The sequence below is a fragment of the Raphanus sativus genome, unplaced genomic scaffold (genome assembly GCF_000801105.2).
Source record: "Raphanus sativus cultivar WK10039 unplaced genomic scaffold, ASM80110v3 Scaffold1383, whole genome shotgun sequence".
Classification (NCBI taxonomy): Eukaryota; Viridiplantae; Streptophyta; class Magnoliopsida; order Brassicales; family Brassicaceae; genus Raphanus; species Raphanus sativus.
The window spans coordinates 1-22588 of NW_026616695.1; the positions used below are offsets into that span (position 1 = coordinate 1).

Sequence of the window (22588 nt, forward strand, 5' to 3'; positions counted from 1 at the left end):
TTATCTAATTTTTAATTTTATATATAATTAGTGTTTACATGAACTATTTTAATTGGTCTATTAGATGGATTAAGATTTTAGGCGAGAGTTTTGACCCGCAAAAAGCATAATATTATTTTAATTTAAATATTTATAGATTTTCCATTTTCAGATAATTGTGTACATATAATATTGCAGTTCTAATAATAATCTGTGAAATTTTTATCCCTCTGTAAAGTATACATAATACGGAATCTCTGAAGTGTCCACAATGTCTGATATAGTTTGTTTTTAACAATGTTGATATTGATATCAAACTTGAATAAATGGTAGAAGTTAACCTATTATAATATTTTGCTCTGACATATCTAATATTTGTTCTTTTAATGTAGGGTTAGTGGGTTAGTTTACAAAAAAATAATATAGGGTTACGTTAGTGGTTGCAGTTATATTGTTTGCTTACAATTAATTTGTATGTCTATTTATGTATTTGTGGCAGTTATAAAATTTAAAAAGATGGACACAACATTTATCAATTGGACATGTTGAAGAATTAATAGAATAAATACTAGGGAAAACCCGCTCTAAAGACGGAATATGATAGTTAGTTCATATTATTTGTGAGTGATATGCCATTAAAGATATACACTACGAGGAGGAAGAGAGGATTGGAGAAGGAAGCATTGTCGGAATGAAGCAGGGCATTCAAGATAAAGAGAAGTGTATTGAGTCGTTTATATTTTACATAGATAAACAAAGTTAGTTACATATATCTGTAAATGGGCTTTAGACTATAAAAGAACTCCATTAGCTTACTGAAAAAGATACCAATAGACTTGTATTAGCTTAGCTCTCCGGTTGTGGAGGTTAAGAGGTGCAGTTGGGAGGTTCTTCATGAATGTATTCTTCAATTCTTAACAAATTGGTACAGTGAGCGTAGAGTATGAAAAACGTTCATCATGGAAGTGTTGGTAAGGCGAACGGAACTTAAGGTGGACGAACATCATGAGATGGAAGTATTGTTGAGCACATGCGTATCTGTTAATGGAATTGGAGTATACAAAACGTTCAGATTACAGTACAAGAAGTCACTTTCACAACTGAATTCATCGTTCTAGAATTGGGAGCTATTGATGCAATTCTGGGGATGCATTGGCTAAGGATGTTAGGCGAGTGCCAAATCGATTGAGAAAAAAACATAAGTATGAGTTTTGGTATCAAGAAAAAAGTGAAATTAACTGGAGATCCGTCTTTACTCAATCCACCAAAGTCATTACGATCTTTACAGACAAACGACGGGATTCATGTTGACTTACAGCTAGTGTCGGAACAATTTGAGCATGTGTTTAAAGAGCCAACTGAGTTGCCTCCGATTCGTGGCAGAGAGCATGGAATCACCTTGCAACCAGGATTGGGTCCTGTAAGCTTTCGGCCATATAGATACCCACAAGCACATAAGGATGTGATGGAAAAAAGTGTACAAGAAATGCTGGCAATGGGATCTATTCGTCCTAGTCACAGTCCGTATTCAAGTCTGGTGTTATTAGTCAAAAAACAGGATAACTCATGGAAGTTTTGCGTTGATTACAGAGCTTTCAACAGAGCGACGATACCAGACAAATACCCGATTCTTGTAATTATAGTTCAAGCTTCACGACTGTATGTAAGAACTTAATAACAAGAATATGCTCTCTTATTAATCCTTAAGGAAAATCCTCTCAAAACCTTAAGCTATCTCTCAACAATCACAAAACTCTTAAGTGTTGCAACAAGCTAGCAACTCCTTATATATAGGTTTATAAGATTTAGATAACTCCTAATCTTAATAGATAACAACACTTTTAGATAACTCTTAATCCTCTTAGTTAACCATATCTCGGTGGGATTAGTATAGCTTTATCTCTAAGCTATTTCAAGCTTACTCCAACAATCTCCCCCTTAAGCTTGAACCCATTTCTTGACAAGTCTTCAACACCAATCAAACTCCTTGCCTCTTTGAACCGACTCCTTGCGAGTGCTTTAGTCAGCACATCTGCTCTCTGTTGGCTTCCTGCTATGTGTGCAACCTCGATCAAGTTATTATCAACATTCTCTGATGAAGTGATATCTCCTGTGAATGTGCTTGCTTTTACCATGGAAAACCGGATTCCTGCTGAGTGCTATGGCCGATTTATTGTCAATGTAGATCACCACCTTCTCGCCTGGTTTGTCCACTATCTCACTAAGCAAATCTTGCAGCCAAATTCCTTGTTTTGCTGCCTCAGTCCCTGCCATAAATTCTGCTTCACATGAAGATAAGGCAATTGTTTCTTGTTTCTGAGAACACCAAGTAATAGGTGATTCAGAGAAATAAAAAACGTGTCCAGTTGTGCTCCTCCCATCATCCTCATCAAAATTGTGACTTGCATCACTAAAACCAGTCAACTTCGTATTGCTCCCCCTGCTAAAGACCAGACCATACGATTGTGTTCCCTGCAAGTAACGCAGAACTTGCTTCATGGCTGCAGCGTGAGAAGTCCTTGGCTCTGCCATGTACCTGCTGAGTACTCCAACAGAGTATGATAGATCAGTTCTGGTGTGCAGAAGATATCGGAGACATCCTATGTTTCTCCTATACTCCTTCTCGTCAACTCGTTGTTCATCACATGCCTTTGACATTTTAAGACTCGGATCCATTGGTACATGAACAATATTGCAGTCTTGCATCTTCGTCTCCTCCAATATCCTCTTTGCATATCTTCCTTGTCTTAGAGTGATCCCTTCAGCATGTTGAACTACCTCAATTCCCAAATAGTATGTAAGAAGGCCCAAGTCGCTCATCTCGAACCGTGCAGACATCTCTCGTTTAAAGCCTGCAATAAGCTCCATACTCGTTCCTGTGATGAGAAGATCATCTACATAAACAGCAACCAATAATAAGTGCTCCTGATCTCGTCGTCGATACAGAGCAGGTTCCTTGGAGCATCTCACGAACTTTAGACTTCCAAGTACTGAGTTTAATTTCTCATTCCAAGCTCTAGGAGCTTGTCGTAGCCCATAAAGTGCTTTATTCAACTTATACACTTTATTCTCTTCTCCCTTAACTTCGAAGCCCTCTGGTTGCAGTACATAAACCTCTTCCTTTAGGTCTCCATGGAGGAATGCTGTCTTTACATCCAAGTGGTGTACCTCCCATCCTTCTGAAGCCGCCAGAGATAGTATGAACCTGATGGTCTCAATGCGTGCTACTGGCGCAAATACCTCGTCAAAGTCTACTCCGTGTTGCTGGATATAGCCCTTTGCTACTAGTCTAGCCTTGTATTTGTTGATACTCCCATCAGAGTTGCGTTTGACTTTAAATATCCATTTGAGACCAATTGCTTTAGCTCCAGCCGGGAGTTCCACCAAGTCCCAAGTCTTGTTCTTCACTATGGAGTTTATTTCGTCTCCACATGCATCACGCCAGACTTTCCTCTCTTTAGCTTCGTTAAAATTCCATGGTTCATCGTTAATACTCTGCAGTAGGAGTTCACCTTCAACTTCAGCCAGTAAAATATAATCATCCAAGTAGCTTGGCCTTCTAGTTTCCCTCTGCGATCTTCTCAAACCATCATGTGCAACTTCATGATCAGAGTCCGATTCTTCAGGCTCCTCTGTTTCATGATGTTCTGTCACAACTTCTTTCTCGTGTACCACGCTTTCATGATCAATCAACTTGCCGTCTGTCTCACTGATTCCATGGTTTCCATACTCTCCAATCTCAACCTGAAACGTTCCTGTAGTTTTATCTTTCTCACAGTTCTCCCAATCCCAACTTTTGCTTTCTTCAAATATGACGTCTCTGCTAACTACCACTTTCTTGTTTATTGGATCAAGTAACCTATAGGCTTTCGAGCCTGGTTCAGTACCGAGATATACCAGTTCTCGAGATCGATCATCAAGCTTCCTCAATCGATGACTGTCAATCTTAGCATGAGAAACACATCCAAACACTCGGAGATGATCAAGGTTCGGTTTCCGTCCTTTGTATGCTTCATATGGCGTTTGAAGTACAAGAACTCGAGTGGCTACTCTGTTTATAACATATGTGGCATGTCTCACTGCTTCTCCCCACATATAGTTAGGTACACTCATGTGCTTTAAGAGACTTCTAGTCATGCCGAGAAGTGTTATGTTTCTTCGTTCAACAACGCCATTCTGTTGAGGTGAATATGGGGCTGTAAGTTGTCTTGTAATACCATTGCTTTCACAATACGACAGAAACTCGTTAGACACGAACTCTCCTCCTCTGTCGCTTCTAAATATCCCAATTGCTACTCCTCTTTCTCTCTCGACAATGGCTCTAAACTTCTTGAATTTCTCAAAAGCTTCACCCTTCTCACTGATGAGTATCGACCACATATAACGTGAGTAGTCGTCAATGAGTACAAATATGTATCTCTTCTTTGAAGGTGTGATGGGAGTTATAGGACCACAGAGATCCCCATGGATGAGTTCTAGTGCTCGCTTTGCTCTGAATGTAGTCGCTTGAGGGAAGGGATGTCTTGCTTGTTTACCAAGTAAGTAGCTTGAGCAAGTGTCCTTCTCAACTGTAATCCTCGGTATCCCTAAGACGAGTTCCTTATTGATCATAGTCCTCATTGATTCTCTGCCGATATGTCCCAATCTCGCGTGCCATCTCTCTGATTCACTTGTGCTCTGTATCTGCAAACACCTCTCTGAGACAACATCAATGGCGACCTTATACAGACGATTCCTCGATCTCCTGGCCTTCGTTATTAACTTGCCATCCTTATCTCTCAGCGTGAGAAACTCATCTTTCATCCTAACATCACAACCAGCCTCAGTGGCTTGACCGAGGCTAATTATATTGCTTTTTAACTCAGGTATATAATAGACTTCGGCCAAAAGTTTCTTTTCTCCTTCGTTACTGCAGAACAGAATCGAACCTTTGCCTTTAATATCTATTCGGGAATCATCACCAAACCTCACCTTCCCTGTAATAGATTGATCAATCTTCTTGAAGTATTTGAGATTTCCAGTCATATGATTAGACGCCCCATTATCCAGATACCACACGTTATCTAAGCATGTCTCAAACTCTTTTGGATTGACATTCTTCTCGTTTAGATACACAACCTCCTGCATCATTAATTCCTCTGCTTCCTTCGTGCTTTCATCCTTGTCCTCAGTGGCTTCTTGAAGCTTTAGAAGACGGTCAGGACATGTAGATGCGTAGTGTCCACTTTTGTCACAACGAAAACAGATGATTTTTGATATATCAAACGTATCTTGTGCTCACTCATTGTATCTACCACGTCCTCTACCCCGACTGTAACGTCCACCGCGACCACGACCTCTGTAATAGTTGTTGTATTCGCGATGGTTTGAGTTTGCTTGGGACTTGTTACTAGCATACATAAGTTTGCTCTGTGTTTCCTGTGCTTCTTCTTCTTCCTCCTTTATTCTTTCTTCAAATACCTTTAGTCGACCAATGATATCTTCGAAAGAGGTTTTCTTGAGGTCAAGAACTTGCTCCAATGATGCCACTATATGGATAAACTTCTTTCGTGGTAGACACGTTAAGAACTTCTTCACAAGTTTAGTCTCCTCGATGTTTTCTCCCAGAGCAGTTGACTTAGCAGAGATCTCTGTTAGTTTCCCAACGAAATCGTCTATCGTTTCACTGTCCTTCATCTTCAATCTCTCAAAGTCACTCATTAGGGTTTGGAGCCTTGCTTCTCGGACACGCTCTGCCCCCACGTATCTTGACTTTATTCCATCCCAAACCTTCTTTGCAGTATCTAACTCTCCCAACTGTAATATGAGCGATTCGGGTATAGATTGAAAGATTAGGGCTGTTGCCATATCGTTCTTGTCTCCTGCATCAGATTCACTCTCCACAGCTTCCCAAACTTTGTGTACCCTAAGCAGAAGTTTGATCCGTATCGCCCATACCGTATAGTTGACCTCTGTAAGCATAGGACAACTTATCTTTGTTCCTCCACCTTCCTTTGATTTAGACACAACGATGTCTCCCATGATGTCAAAGCGATCGTTTCCTGTTGCTCTGATACCAAATATAGTTCAAGCTTCACGACTGTATGTAAGAACTTAATAACAAGAATATATGCTCTCTTATTAATCCTTAAGGAAAATCCTCTCAAAACCTTAAGCTATCTCTCAACAATCACAAAACTCTTAAGTGTTGCAACAAGCTAGCAACTCCTTATATATAGGTTTATAAGATTTAGATAACTCCTAATCTTAATAGATAACAACACTTTTAGATAACTCCTAATCCTCTTAGTTAACCATATCTCGGTGGGATTAGTATAGCTTTATCTCTAAGCTATTTCAAGCTTACTCCAACAGTAATTGATCGCTACTAGATGAGTTGAACGGAGAAAAATGGTTCTCTAAATTGGATTTGCGTTTAGGATATCATCAAATCAGAATGAAGGAAGCTGATGTGGAGAAGACAGCTTTTCAAACTCATGAGGGTCATTACGAATTTTTAGTTATGCCGTTTAGCTTGACGAATGCACCAGTTATCTTTTAAACTTTGATGAATGAGGTGTTTCAAAAATTCTTGAGGAAGTTTGTTTTAGTCTTCTTTGATGATATACTACCTTAAGTATAAAGGGTATTTAATAGTAGGGGAAGATCTGTCAAGAAAAAAAATATTTAGACAGATTAGTAAAACATAATAAATTCATAGGTTTGTAAGAAGGCACACTGACATACAATGAACCGTTTATTTGCCCCACAAAAAGGTCAGGATGGTTGCAGTTATTCTGAAGTTGAACAAACATAAGGGATGAAGCATAAATCCACATAAAACAAATGCCTGCACACAAATATATGAATTTTTGTGAGCGTTTGGATTATTTGTGAGAATGGAGAATTAGAAATCATTGTTTAATTTGCACAGTAACTAAAATACCTAAAAAAATCTCTGTTTAAATTATTTTATATAATAGTAGATTTCAAAAGATATATTTTAAACTGAATTCTTTTTTTTTTTGACAACAATACTCTACTCAACTAGAAACTGAATAATATTTATAGATTTTGGAAAAACCTTATAATTGTTTTCCAAATTTCTTGATCCCCAATAAATTCAATTTATCAAAGTATACTTGGTGATTTTTTTACATATTTAATAATAAAAATTGCATGTAAAGAAAAAAAACATGCATAAATATTTTCCAATATGGATTTTGCAACGAGTTCAAGACCAACCTTTGTTAATAATCCTATGGCGTAAGTTTTTGTTCTTCAAAATTTAAGTAGAAACAAAATAAAACCAGGGTCAATGTTTTACCACTAGCCAACTGCTATTCTACCATATTCAGTAGTTTTTCTTTCAACTCGATCTCCTAATTTTCAAAATCTCATCACAATTAATCGGTAGTTTAAAAGCATATTTTCTTCGCACATAACATTGAAATTAGAGAAATTATAGTATATCCTCGAGATCGCTCATGAGGCAATGAAAAGGAATGGGTATTACATCGCCTCTTGATATAATAGTAAAAATAAAGAAAACCAAATACATGATTGAGTTTAAGAGGTATGGATTATATGATATCGATAAATTGTCACTGGAAGATAAACCAAATTGCTTGGAAACAGTTTGGAGAAAAAGATTGGAATCAAGCTTCATAGACTTTGCATTCCTCGTCGGCTGGGTTTGTCTTGCAGAAATCTTCCAAAGGGTCTCCGCTTCCAGCAGCAACCTCTCCCGGCCACTTGGCAGCCACAAGGTGAGCCAAATCCACTACTCTTTGGCTGCATCATTTAAATATATATGACAATTTGGTCATTAAATGTTTAAAACTCTAATTACATGTAGAAACATAACTTTTATATAAAAATGTTAAGCAGGTAAAAGAAGGAGACAATTTCTTTTTTTTTGTAACTGAAAAGATGATACACCATTACATAGGCAAGAAAAGAACTTTCTTAGGAGACATATTTTCAAACTGATGTAGTGGTGAAGTCGAAAAACATTCTGTGGACACATTCTTTCGTGCATTTTAAATGAAATCCAGCAATAATAGTATGTAAAATGGTGTATCATCTGAAAAAATAATATTTTGGTTAAAATATGAAGATCATGCTATATCTGTAAGGTAAAAGAAAATTAATTAAAAGAAAATCAGAATTCTAAAAAGTGCCAAATTACTTTATAGTGAAGTACTAATTAAAAAAGTCACATTTCACAAAAGAATTTTGTTTGAAAAATATAAAACTCGTGAATTCCTTTCTGAAGAAAACGTTGAAGTTAAGGCAAAAGGAAAAAAAATATAAATGTAAATCATATAATTGCTTAATGTTATGAATGAATTATCTTTGTACCTGTAACCCCACTCGTTGTCGTACCAGGCGACCACCTTGACCATATCATCACCCATGACCATTGTGAGGGAAGAGTCAATGGTGGTTGAGACATCAGAGCACCTGAAGTCACAAGAGACAAGTGGCGTGTCGCAGACGTCTAAAACGCCCTTGAGCGGTCCAGCGGCCGCTTTTCTGAAGGCGTCGTTAACGTCTTCAGCTGTCAAACCTTTCTTCTCAACGTTTATAACAAGGTCAACCACAGAGACGTTTGGGGTCGGCACACGGAGTGCAATGCCGTTGAGTTTACCCTTCAACTGGGGGAGCACCAACGACACCGCCTTTGCTGCACCTGTGCTAGTAGGTACAATGTTCAGTGCTGCGGCTCTTGCACGCCTTAGGTCCCTGTGTGATGCATCTAGGAGCCTCTGAAACATTGCAAAACATATGTTACCATTGTTTGGATGAATGTATTCTTGTAGTACAAGCAGGATACAAACCGAGAACAAAACTTAATCAACAATGAAAAATCTAATCATCTACGGATCTACTTTAATCAGGGCCGGCTTAACTCTAAGGGGCCATTGGGCAAAGTTATATTTTGGGCCTATAATTAATTAATTTTAATATTATTATTAAAAAGAATATTAGTTTTTTTTAAACAACTAAATTTAATACTTTTTATTTTTATTTTTATTTTTGATTTTAAAAGCTTAGATTACTCTATATTCTAAATTTTATTTGAATTAAACACCACAAAAACAAAAAAAAATTGGTTTCTTATAGTAAAAAAAAATCTAGTCCCCTACTATTATTAAAAAAAACTAGAATTTAGGTGGGCCGGGGCAGGTGCACTGCTTGCCCTCCCCATTAAGCCGGCCCCGACTTTAATACACACACAAAGATGTAATCGTGGATAAGTATGTTCAAATGATAATTACTTGGTCTCCGGTGTAAGAGTGTGTCGTTGTCATTGTCCCCTTGACGATTCCTGTAATTGATTGAGTAAGCTAAGAACCATTGTCAACATGTAATGATAGTAGAGAAAAGGTAGTGTACCAAATTCTTCATCCAAAACTTTCGCAAAGGGAGCCAAACAGTTGGTGGTGCAAGATGCATTGCTGCCAAGACAACCGAAAAGGAAACATGAATACTCTAACAACTAATTAATGGTCTTAGTTTGTTTAAGCATTTACCTAATGATGTTAGCAACGTCATGAGAATAGTCTTGCTCATTGACTCCCACAACATAGGTTGGGATATCAGCACCTTTAGCTGGTGCTGTGATGATCACTTTCGAGGCTCCAGCTTGGATGTGCTTCCCTGCTCCTGGCCCATCAACAAACACTCCTGTTCCCTGATATACATAAAAACATCTTTCGATTAATTAGGTTCCTTTGCATGCAAATCATGTCATTTGCAGCTTTAAGATAGAGCATTCACCTCGATGACAATGTCAATGCCGAGCTCAGCCCATGGAAGCTTAAGAGGATCTCTGTTTGAGACGACTTTGATGAGCTTGCCATCAACGCTGATAGTTTCATTGTCGACTATTTTCACATCGGCCTTGAAGGTTCCAAGCATGGAGTCGTACTTGAGCAAGTGGGATGCCTACAATAATTTCAACAAGGTCAAAATAGAGAGATCAAATATGCTAAAATATTATTAACAGCTTACGTTCTTGACACCACCACTGTCGTTAAGCACAACAACTTCGAGGGGAGAGTCCTTGCGGCCGTGCCAACACCTGAGGAAGTTCCTACCAATCCTTCCAAACCCATTGATGGCAACCTTCAGTTTTGCCACTGTCTCTCCTCTAACAGGAGTGGATGTTCCCACAGCCTAATAGTATTGCACAAACTCATCATCATCATCATCATATATATATGCACATTCATAACAATAAAGTTACTGGATCAATCAGTCACCTTGGGGGTGATTTGTGCAGCTATGGCATCAAAGAAAGATGCTTCCCCACCGTTGTTGCTGACTCGCAGGCCGGAGAATGCAGCCACTTCTAGCCTCTGTGTGGTTTAGGAACAAGAGAGAAGAGATAAACAAACCGTAACACACACACGCACAGAGGGTATTATGTGCTAGGTAGAAGGAAGATTACCTTGGAGGAACATTGAGCTGGGAAAGAGTGAATGGCACTCTTAGACTGCTGCCTCGGTTTGACAGGGATTCTGGAGACGGCAAGAGCTGAATGTGTGGCCATAGTTGCAAGTGAAAACAAGAAGATAAAAGGCTAAGGATGCTAATCAAAAAATTTTGAGCAGTGGCATATATACATGCATCCTCACATCTTTGATTTTGATAAAAAGCAACCTGTGGTTGATAGTGAAGCAAATGAATATGTGGTTACTACATAGGTAAGATACAATTGAGGATAAGATTGTGTGAGCCATTGATTAATAGTCATCACAGGTGTCACATTTAGTGTAAGGAATCTGAAATGATGATGATAAATCGTTCAACATAGTCTAATGAAAAAAAAATCAGACAGGACAATGGTAGTGGTTGTGAAGATGGAGGAAAAGTTTTAGACAAAATTACACAGAAACAGCAAACAACAAGAAGTAACAATGACCCACAATTTGTTTCAGCATCCTTAAAACAGATGAGAGATTATTTCAGGCTGTAGCCTCGACTTCATCGGTGCTTAGAGCTGCACCATTAGGGGTGTCTTCTGATTTTAGCTGAGAGGACACATCGTCGATAGCAGAGTTGAGCTGAGCAATCTTGTCAGCCAATACCTTGCGAGTTTTCTGCATTAAGGCAAATACACAGTGTTGTTAAATAAGTAATCAACAAAAAAGAAAAAAAAAATGATTTGTTATCAAGTCACCTCCAAAGCTTTTTCCTCATCATAAATGAACTTAGGCAATTTCCTCATGAGATCCTTTCGGTCTGCTCCAGCTATAGCCTTGCTGATCTGAAATAATATGTTCGAATCACACATTGAGCTAACTGTAAGAGGGATCTCAACTAAACAAACCATGTGAAAGAGAATATATATATAACCTGTGGTGCATACACACATCCAAGAGCGCCCACTATGAGCCCGCCCAAAATGAACCCTCCCACAAATAGGCCAGTGCTTCCTGAACTGTCATCATCTCTGCAAGATAGACATTGCACAAACCGAGGCTTATGACTGGACTAACAAAAGATTGGTAACGATTCACCAGATCCCAAAAAAGGTAAAAAAAAATGTTAAACCTGTATGCTGATTGGATGGTTAGGATCCTTTTGCTTCTGGGAGCAGAAAACTGGAGCTTTTTAGAAGGATTCAGCCCGAAAGAAACGTTGACACGACGAGCAACTGGCTTCAGAGAAAAGCCTAGCATGAAATCGAGATCTCACTTTTACAATACGAAATGAAAAATATAATCACGTTACAAAAAAAAATAATTCATACGCTCGTCACTGCCAACTCTAAAACTGAGAGTTAATTCGATTTGGGGCAAAAAAAAAAATAGAAATCACAGTAGGAAAAACAATCGGGTTCCTGAGATTCGTGTGACCTCGACACAGCGCTAAATCAGAACTGTAACGTGGCTGGATTCAAATAAACGATAGAATCTCAAATTGGGATGCATACCAGACGAAGGATGGAGTTGTTGAGTATTCCTGGGAAGAGAGAGAGATGTCGAAAGAGACGCCATCGATGGAACGAATGAGAAAGAAACTTGGATCCTCTCGGAGCTGTTTGTGAGCTTGGAGGACCTTCGATGATATCTATGTTCTCATTCAGTGGTAATAATTTAAGCTCATAATTTAATTAATAATATTGTTTAACCAAATATGATAAATAATGAGAAATACCGTAGGATGAATCCTTTTAAAAAATTTTATCACCAAAAAAATATTAGGAGGATTGGAAAAAGGGAAATTGGGGCATATAGCCATGAAAAAAACCATAATTAGAAGACTAGCTATTCACCCTAACAGATCAGTAGATGCCGTTACATATATATATAAATACTGTAATACCCCTTTCTTTTACCGGCGTAACCTGCTAACAAAAAAAAAAAATTTAACCACAGAAAAATAGATCGTGGTTTATCTTTTTTCACATCTTCCCATTGTTTCTTCCATAGATAACTTTATCAAAAAGGAAAGATCTTCGGCACCGATATGCTCCATCATCGCCTCCATCCGATTTTGAAAGCTTTGCCATCTCCATTCCAATCGTGTACTTTTCTCCGCTTCAGCCCTCCTCCGACATCATACGGCGTATTTCTCTCCAACTTTACCAAGTCGATTCTTCTCATATCTTCAGAAGTACTGTAAGTTCGTAGATTTTCTCTTCGATTATCTTCACCTTCTCGTCGTCTGTGATTATATCTTTTTATTTTGGGCTTTTATTGAAAATCACAATTTAGATTCATTTGTGTGGAAAATAATTGATTTCAATTGTTTTGTGGGTTGACATAGTATGATATTTCCAATTTCCATTCAATTTGACATGAAATAGTATAAGTACCCAACTGCACTATTCCACTTGAGATAATATCACTTGCTACTCTGCTCAGCTTGGATGCGCTTCCATTTAAATTGTGTTTAGTGTTTAATATCAAGTGGAATTGTCGACTTTCTGTTTTTATACTATTATATCTGAGATTCATACGGCTGCTTGACTCTTCCACTCAGATGTGATAAAGTCTTTTGTCTCGTATGTCGTACCATTCTTTATCACCCTTTCTAACCTGTAAATTATATTCAACTCTTCATATAAACAAACAAAATAATTTGCTATGTCCTAACCGTGTTACACTCTTATTTTCGTTGTGCATGTTTGGCATAGACAATTAAGGTCTTCCATGTAGATTATTCGAGACATGCTTTGAATCCATTGGAAAGAAAAAGGTTGACAACTACTTCAACCTTTGTTGGATTGAGGTGCTCAAGAGTGCATTAGAGGATGAGGACTTGACAATATTGACTGTGTCACAGTTTTGTAAAGTGTTGCAGATGGAGGACCATACCTTCTCTTTGTATTTCCTGTAATTCAATCATGGTTGTATTATTCATATAGTATCATGTAAAATAGTACGATTTGGGTTGCCAGTAGATTAGGGTTTACATTTCCCTAATTTGGGTTTAGTGTTTAATATCAAGTGTTTTCCTAACCTGGGTGTGGTTTAATTAGTAGGTTCTTAATCTACGTTATGTTGTTCATATTATTAACAAGTGGAATAGTATGTGGATGTTCTTAACAACTAGAATAATATGATGTACATAATATTCCACTCCACACGGAATAGTATAGTTGCACAATATGATGTTCCATTCTATTTCCAAGTTAGGTGATTGAGTAAGTACATATGTTTATTTATGCAATATTTGACTTCATTTGGTAAAGTATTACATACTTTGCTTGTATGATGCATATTTCAACTGTCGCTATATTATGTAGATGCTCTTTGAATTTGAAATATATTTGTATTTCTAGTATTCTATCTATGATATATAGTATGGAAATACGCTTCTTGGATTCTCCGTTTGTTTAACGTTTTTTTACACTTACGATATTCATCTACTCTTCTCTCTGCATATTTTTTTTCCTTTGATTTTCATTCCACGTGCTTCTTAAATTCTCTCATTGTTACTATGGGACACAAACGAACCACGTTGTTGCTTTATGTGAAGGAAACCGGTTACCTGTCCCATAGAAGGGTATTACCGGATGGAATGAAGGCAAAAAGACAGTGAATACATTATGTCAAAATCATGTCCATTCTCTTTATTTCGCTTCGAAATATGGCTATTACGCCAATTCACCCTTGGAAAAAAGAGTTACTTTCAATTTTTGTTGTCCAAATAAGATTTTTGATATTTTGGTCATTTTGGATAAGACGGAAAAAATAGTAAATTAAATTTTTTAAAATATAAAAAATTACGTTGAAAACATAAAAATGATCTATACTATTAAACCAAAATCTCTTATAGATTTCTGCCATTTTTTTTAATGTAATTACACAGCTATGCGACTGCTATATTTATGGCATATGCTTACATTCAATAACATGAGACGAGATATATATCCTAAGGATATAGGGTGACTAAATTTTCGAGATCTCCATAACTTCAATATAGCAGTTTCTTGCAAAAACAATTGTGGAAACTAATTCATTACCCAAATTCTTTATTGGCACATGTTTTAAAGGAACCTCTCCTTTAGAAGATCGATAAATATACTCACCGTCATATGGCTAGCGTAGTATCATGGCCGGCGTAGTATCATGGCCACATAACTTCTACCCATATTCGATTTACGGAAAAAATTGGTACGGGTCGAGATACGAGGGTTCAGAGTGAGTTTTGGGTTTTAGATTCAGTTGCTCGACCACCTAGACCCGTATACCACTTTTCTTTACAGATTGCTCCAACTTTTTCTTAGTCCTTTATTTCGAATGATACCAAAGAGTGAGATATACACTTTTTACGAGAATTATTTCACTTAAATGATACTGAATAACTCCTGATATCGCTCTCTAGCTCTGGATGGATATGTTTGGAACCACACAAAATCAGGAGTGTATTTAGTTAAATCTGGCTATGACCTACTCCGATCGACCAAGCTGAGTCTTACACATAAAGAGGTATTAGAACCGAGTATCACGGGCCTTCAGAGCCATGTGGGGAAGATAAAGACTCTGAGTAAGATGAAGCATTTTTGTGGTAGGCTATCCCGGGCTGTGCGGCAACGACAGAAAGACTCACTTATACACATGGGCACTGATAGGAATTGTTCTAGTTGAATCAATTAACCATATTTTTTTTTGAATGCCCACAACCCTACAGGTTAGGACTATTTATCTCTTCTGGGTTACTTCCCGAGTACATTTTTATATATCAAAACATGAATTTTCTGTTTTGGAAAAAAAAGAGGTGACTCAACCGAGACCACAATTCAATACCTTCATGTGGATCTGTTGGTACATTTGGAATGCGGGGATCGATAAACTCTTTAATGGAAAAATTGTATCCCCAATTGACACTCTCCACCTTGCATCACTTGAGGCAGAATGTTGGAGAAAGGTTAATGAAAAGGAGGAAGCATACGAGGATCAAGATGACCCTTCCACTACGGAGGTTGAGACAGCGCACCCTTGGGTATCCTGAATCCCTACATGTCAAATTGATGCTTCATGGATCAATAATGACAGTACCAGTGGCCTAAGGTGGAGTCTTAAGGACCAAATGAGTTATAAATCGTCCGGACTATGGGCGTGTAGTAGGAGCCTTCAGCTTTACTTGTTGAGATGGAAGGTTTACTTTAGGCTGCTTTATGTATTAGAGACATGAAGATAACTTCGATACGTTTCGAGACGGATTGCTCGGACCTAGTGGACATGACTGCGAATCCAATGGATTGGCCATCATTCACGATGGAGATTGAGGTGTTCAAGAGAGTACAAGAGGACTCAAGGATGTGATCTTGGTTCATATTCCTCGGAGTATGAATGGTCGGGCGGGTTCATTAGCGAAAGAAGCGAGAATCAAAGGATATATCTTCACCCATATAAACAAGACACGAACATATAGAGGAGCTTTTCGGAAAATCGACTCATCTGACCAATACTTGATCTAACTTAGATGGATAACTGACAAAAAAGAGAATTGCACATAAATAAATAACAAATAGTAAAATAATTTTCTTTTATCAGAGTTTAACTAGTTGATTTAGTGGAACAGTAGCCGTAATGCTAAAGATATACTTTTTTTTGTTGTTCAATATTTTTTTAAAAAATTTCATAGGATGGTCAACTTTAAATTTTTTTAGCCAAAAGAGTCTCTAAGTAGAAAAATAACTAAAAGAGATTTTATAAGTTAAATAAACAATATACTCTATTAACTACTAGCACTACAAGAAAAACAGGGAAATTCTGACGACCACTCCGACGGAAAGCGAAATCGTCGGACAGTTCCGACCACATTCCGACAAAATACCCACGAACCCGTGTTTTTGGGTTTCGTCGTTATGTCGTCGGAAATGTCCGACAAACGTCCGACGAAGCGCGGTCGTTGGTATATTCCGACGACAATTCCGACGAAAGCCCGACAAAAATTATAACCGTTACGGTCGTCGGGATTCCGTCGGAAAATACCGACGCCGTTCCGACGGAAGCTCTCGACCGTTGGCGAGAAAGAATATGCCCATTTATAGCCGTTAGACATTTAAAAAAAACCGACGGAATTCCGACGGATTTTTTAAAATTTGTCGGAATTACGTCGGAATGGCGTCGGACTGCCGTAAGCATTTTCCTATAAATGCAACCTCTCCTCATTCATCTCATTCACTCCTCATTCTCTCTTCATTCTCTCTTATCATAAGAAATTCAAAAAAATCATGTCTTCTGGAGATTATTTTCGTTCGTGGATGGATAGACCTCATTTGGATCCCAACACCAATTTGCTTACAGAAGAATACGTTTGAGGTATTGGAGAATTCATGAAGCTTGTTCAACAGCACCCGGATGCAAATACTGGTATGGTAAGATGTCCCTGCTCTACTTGTAATAACAATATAATTATAAAAGAATGGGAAGTTTGGAAACATTTGTATAGAAAAGGGTTTGCACGGAATTATAAAGTTTGGTATCTTCATGGGGAAACTGGTTTTGAATATGGTAGTAGTAGCGAACCTCGGCCTGTTAGCGAACAACCTCAGTCTTATGGTTGGTTAGAAGAACCGAGAATGGATGTAGATTATGGTGTAGGTACTGAGCAGATGGTACATGATCATTATAGAGGGGAAGAACCAAATCTCGAATCGGGGAGATTTTTCGACATGTTGGATGCAGGAAAACAACCTTTGTATAAAGGTTGTAGAGATGGTCATTCACCTTTATCATCTGCAAGTAGATTGATGGGTATTAAGACAGATTATAATTTGGCTAAAGAATGCGTAGATGTGATAGCTGATTATGTTAAAAGTGTTCTGCCAGAGGATAATCTTGCACCGGGTTCATACTACGAGGTTCAGAAACTTGTTGCGGGTCTTCGATTACCGTACGAAGTGATAGATGTATGTATCAACAACTGCATGATCTACTGGGGAGCGGATAAGGATCGGGATAAATGCAAATTTTGTTGGAAACCTCGTTATCAGGAAACGAGGGGAAGAGTTCCGGTACCATTCAAAAGAATGTGGTATTTGCCTTTGACGGAAAGATTGAAGAGGTTGTATCAGTGTGAGCGCACGGCGAAGGCAATGAGATAGCATGCAGAGCATTCTACAAATGGTGAGATTAGACATCCTTCAGATGCGAAGGCTTGGAAACATTTCCAATCAACATATCCAGAATTTGCTGAACAGAGAAGAAATGTTTATCTGGGATTATGCACTGATGGTTTCAGCCCATTTGGAAAGCATGGAAGACAATATTCTCTATGGCCGGTGATTGTGACACCATACAACTTGCCGCCAAATTTGTGCATGCGACGAGAGTTTTTGTTCCTCTCCATTCTCGTCCCCGTGCCAGCTCATCCTAAGAGATCACTAGATGTGTTTCTTCAACCACTAATATATGAGTTACAACAACTATAGGCGGTTGGTGTTGAGACATACGATGTTTCGTGCAGAGAAAACTTTCATATGCGGGCAGTACTTATGTGGACAATAAATGACTTTCCAGCATATGGTATGTTATCCGGATGGACAACACATGGACAACACATGGCAGGCTTTCATGTCCATATTGTCAAGATAGCACAGATGCTTTCCAACTAAAGCACGGAAGAAAAACATGTTGGTTTGATTGTCACAGAAGATTTCTACCACCTGATCATCCATACCGTAGGAGTAAGACTTTGTTTACGAAGAACAAGCATGTGTTTGATGATCCACCTACGGAAGTTAGTGGGAAAGATTTGGCGACACAGTTTAGGGATTTTGGTGCACAAAGGACGCCAGACGTAGGTGGACATGAAAACATTCCAGTCGATGCTGTTGGAGAGCTACATAACTGGCACAAAAAGAGTATTTTCTGGGATCTGCCATATTGGGAGAGTCATCTATTGCGGCGCAACTTAGATGTCATGCATATTGAGAAGAACTTTTTCGACAATCTGATGAACACAATCCTCAACATCTAAGGTAAAACGAAGGATAATCTGAAGTCAAGGTTGGATTTAGTCGATATCTGTGATCGTTCTGAACTTCAAGTTAATGAGAACGGTACGGCACCTTTTCCCATTTATCGGCTGGATGGTGCTGGCAAAGAAGCGTTCTTTGATTGGATTACAGATAAAGTGAAATTTCCAGACGGTTATGCATCAAATTTGGGTAATTGCGTTGATAGAAGCGAAGGAAAGTTTACTGGCTTGAAGAGTCACGATTGTCATGTGATTATGCAGCGGCTCCTTCCGTTTGCTTTTTCCGCACTATTACCACGTAATGTTCATGAAGCAGTTGCATGGGTAAGTGTTTTCTTCCGTGATTTATGCACCAGAGTAGTGACTGAGGAGGGTATTAGTACTTTGAAGGAAAATGTACCCGTTAGTCTTTGCAACCTCGAGAAGATATTTCCTCCATCATTCTTTGATGTAATGGAACATCTTGCTATTCATCTCGCAAGAGAATTGGAGCTTGGTGGTCCTGTGCAGTACCGATGGATGTATCTTTTTGAGCGTTATATGCATCATCTGAAGAAGAAGATCAAAAATTTAAGCAAGGTGGAAGGATCTATAATTGCACAGGTGATCAATGAAGAAACTTCAAACTTTGCTGAAAACTATTTTCCATCAAAAGTGCATACAAAAAACCGAAGACCTGCTCGGCATGATGACAGAGGAGAGAAAGCAACGTATCATGTTACTATCCCATGCATGTTCAGCGAAATAGGACGACTAAGTGGAAAACCCACGAAGCGGAGACTGACGGAGATTGAGCACGCTCATTTGCAAACATATTTGCTTACCAACTGTGAAGATGTTCTACAATATGAGAGGTAAAAATATTTTTTCATTTAAATTGTTATATTAATTTTCAATAAGTTTTATTTCATATGAATAATATCTTTTTATATAGTGTTTATTTGGCAGAGTTGCGTATGACTTACAGACATGCCACAGAAGAAGAGCTTCAACAACTTAGACATAACGGATTTGATGCATGGCTTCTTAATTATGTGAGTCATAACATATATGAAATAATTAACATTTTACTCATATATATTTAGTATAAAATAATAAACATTTCACTCATATATATATTTTATTTTATAGGTGACTGATGGTTTGGCCAGAGGTTTTGTGTTTGATGATTGGATATGCGAGTTTGTGCGGGGACCAAACTATGTGGTCAAATAATATCCAAAATATTGTACACGAGGATATGCCTTTGCAAAAAAAGGTCATTCTAGGACAACTTATGATGAAGGTGTTTCGTCTTCTTCCGGTGACGATGTCTACTACGGCAACATACAAGAAATATTAGAAATCCAGTATCCTGGTATGGTTGGATTGCGGTGTGTAGTATTCTATTGTGATTGGTATGACACCACCCCAGATCGAGGAGTGAAGACTGATGCGTTTGGTGTTACTTCGATTCATTCGCGGAGGAAACTTCAATATTATGATCCTTTCATTCTTGCTTCGCAAGATGATCAGGTATGTCAATTTAATATTCAAAAATATAATTAACGATTTATATATTATTATTAATACCTTGTAAAATTGATAGGTGTGCTACATCAGTTACCCTCGGGTTACGTACCGAGACGATCCATGGATCACAGTGACGCAAATCAACCCAAGAAGACGATTAAACGGACCTTCTGATAATGATCCATTACAATCAAACTCTACCAGCAACGTGAGTGCAGTTGAAGATTTGGCAGAGGTTGAACTCGTTGAGAATTTTACCGAGTTTGGACTTGATGCTGTTGTACACCGAGATTTTTAACATTTTTTAATTTTTTATATTTTATATGTACTAATCAAATTGTGTGTTTTTTGTAGCAAGAATTTACTTGGGACTCCGGCCTGACGGAAACAGTTCGTCAGGCATTCAGCCGCAAAGCCTAGACCGTCTACACGAAGCAGATCTACGAGTGGAAGCAAGTATGGCTGGATGAGAGGAAGCCCCGGTTACTTAGCGGGACGGTGTGGACCCAATTGATCCAGCACTGGGAGAAGGAAGAGACTATAGAGAAGTCTCTACAGAACTCCGCCAACCGGAAGAACGATCGTGGCGGGAAAGGTATTTACGTGCACAACCTCGGCGCTTGCAGTATGTCTTCTAAGGAGGATCAACTTGTAAGTTTTTTTTATTTGTCTTTCTAGTTACTTAAATAATTTTTTATATGCATTGCCTAACACAATTTCTTTTTTAGATTCAAGAAAACGATGGTAATCCCGTCGATCATCTCGTCGTCATTAAGGAGGCGTACACCAACAAAGGGACGGGTGAAATTCAGGACCCGGTGGTCAGAGAGGTCATTGAGATGGTGGAATCTCAAAAAGAAGCTTTTCTAGCTTCTCAGCAGCCTCTTTCTGATGACGATTCTACGGGTGCTTCGAACAACATGTCCCGACTGCAAATCAACGAGCTGGTTGAAAAGGTAATTTTTGTTTTCATTCTTATATTTGTTCTTAATACTTTATTTATTAATTTTATATTTTTTTCTATTACTATATTTTACTAACTTAGATTTTTTCTATGCGGTCCCTAAAAAAAAGGGTCGTTTGGTAGGGTTGGCCCGTCGTGCTTCTTCATGTCCGACTTCTTCATCTCAAGTCCCGTACGCCGATCCTTTGATTCTAGAGCAGCTACAGAACAAGGATCAACGGATTGGAGCATTGGAGGAGCAGAATGCTACAATCCTTGCTGAGTTGGCGGATCAGAAGAAGACCAACCTCGAGATAATGCAGAAGTTGGATCGTTTGTTCCCGGATAAGTAGTTTTTTTTTTTAAATTTAAAACTTTCTAAATGTTTTTTTTTCAGTTTGTATTAAAACTTATTTTCTATAATATTATTATTAGTTTCTTAATTTAGTTTTTGTTTAAATTAATTTTAATATTTTAAAAAATTAAAAAGAAATAATAAAAACTATATTAATTAATAAAATATATAAATCAGAAATTCCGACGAAATATATATGTCGGTATATTCCGACGAAATATTCCGTCGGTATATTCCGACGAAACATGTCGTCGGACTAATCCGGCGGATTCTTTTGTCGGAATATACCGACGACCTTTTTCGTCGGAATATACCGACAACTTGTGTCGTCGGAATTTCCGACGACCACTCTTCGTCGGAATATTCCGATGCATTGGACGTCGTCGGAATCATGAGTTTCCGATGAATACGGTGATCGGAATACTCCGACGGATTTCCGAGGGAATATGTGATCGGAATGGCGTCGGAACTCCGTCAGAATCAAGTTCATCGCTATCCATCAGAAAATCGTCGGACGGTCTGATGGATTTCCGACGAATTTTTTTTTCCGACCAACTGAAACCGACGACCACTTTCGTCGGAAAGTCGTCGGAATAGGGCTATTCCGACGACATTCCGACGGTTTTGTCCGTCGGTATGCGTCTGTTTTCTTGTAGTGTAGGGTAAACCCGCCCTACGGACGGACGCGAATAAAACTAATAGTACAATTTTTATTTTAAATTTAACTTAAAATAGAATTAAAGTTATAATTGTTTTACAGTAATTCTATCTATGTATTTTATTATTCATTTTATAAATTATAGTTTCTTATGTGAAAATAATTATTTACTTTCTCTCAGTGGTTTTAGTTTAACTATACCAATAAAAATCACACAGATTTTTAAATTTACAATTAGAGTAAGTATAGTTAAGTTATTTTCTCTTAGTTATTCTTTATGTATTAAATTGTTTTTTTATTTCCATGTTTTCTTTTATAACTATTGCTTTACACGATATAAAAAATAACTTATTCATTATAACTAAAACTATTTTAAGACAGATAAATAGATAATATGAAACTATAACTAAAGACAGATAAACTATACATGTTTATTAGAATCTTATATTTTATTATATATGAAAATGAAGTTACCCATTACTTTGGTTAGATTTTTTGAAATAAATATTACTGACTACTTATAAAATATAATTCTTACAACAATTTTATTATATATTGATTGTATTTTATTATTGAATAAAATTATATCTTGTATAGTTGTAAGAATTGGAAAATATTAAATATTTTATTATTGAACAAAAGTATACAAAAAAACACTGGAAAATGACAATGAAAAATAACATTGGAAAATAACAAAAACAGATACTGCAAA

General features: G+C 37.7%; 2 protein-coding genes across 2 annotated transcripts; both read right to left on the reverse strand.

The window, feature by feature from the left end:
* Nucleotides 1–7405: 7405 nt before the first annotated feature.
* On the reverse strand, nucleotides 7406–10579 carry LOC130504155 (glyceraldehyde-3-phosphate dehydrogenase GAPB, chloroplastic). Its single transcript, XM_056998744.1, has 9 exons — nucleotides 10418–10579; nucleotides 10230–10325; nucleotides 9979–10143; nucleotides 9745–9912; nucleotides 9498–9658; nucleotides 9361–9422; nucleotides 9243–9292; nucleotides 8323–8729; nucleotides 7406–7752 (listed from the first exon to the last, which is right to left on the reverse strand). The coding sequence occupies exons 1-9, from the start codon at nucleotides 10517–10519 to the stop codon at nucleotides 7617–7619; spliced, it is 1347 nt and encodes a 448-aa protein (XP_056854724.1). The 5' UTR covers nucleotides 10520–10579; the 3' UTR covers nucleotides 7406–7616.
* Nucleotides 10580–10736: 157 nt separating this feature from the next.
* Nucleotides 10737–12106, reverse strand: LOC108822561 (uncharacterized). Its single transcript, XM_018595675.2, has 5 exons — nucleotides 11906–12106; nucleotides 11524–11644; nucleotides 11326–11422; nucleotides 11150–11236; nucleotides 10737–11069 (listed from the first exon to the last, which is right to left on the reverse strand). The coding sequence occupies exons 1-5, from the start codon at nucleotides 11967–11969 to the stop codon at nucleotides 10935–10937; spliced, it is 504 nt and encodes a 167-aa protein (XP_018451177.1). The 5' UTR covers nucleotides 11970–12106; the 3' UTR covers nucleotides 10737–10934.
* Between the last annotated feature and the right edge of the window lie 10482 nt (nucleotides 12107–22588).

Coding starts and splice junctions, on each gene's coding strand:
- LOC108822561 (XM_018595675.2), bottom strand. CDS start 11,969: ATGGCGTCTCTTTCGACATCTCTCTCTCTTCCCAGGAATACTCAACAA. Junction 11,645..11,905: donor ACAACTCCATCCTTCGTCTG/GTATGCATCCCA, acceptor ATTTCATGCTAG/GCTTTTCTCTGAAGCCAGTT. Junction 11,237..11,325: donor GATGTGTGTATGCACCACAG/GTTATATATATA, acceptor ATATTATTTCAG/ATCAGCAAGGCTATAGCTGG.
- LOC130504155 (XM_056998744.1), bottom strand. CDS start 10,519: ATGGCCACACATTCAGCTCTTGCCGTCTCCAGAATCCCTGTCAAACCG. Junction 9,913..9,978: donor ACAGTGGTGGTGTCAAGAAC/GTAAGCTGTTAA, acceptor AAATTATTGTAG/GCATCCCACTTGCTCAAGTA. Junction 9,659..9,744: donor GCATTGACATTGTCATCGAG/GTGAATGCTCTA, acceptor TATGTATATCAG/GGAACAGGAGTGTTTGTTGA.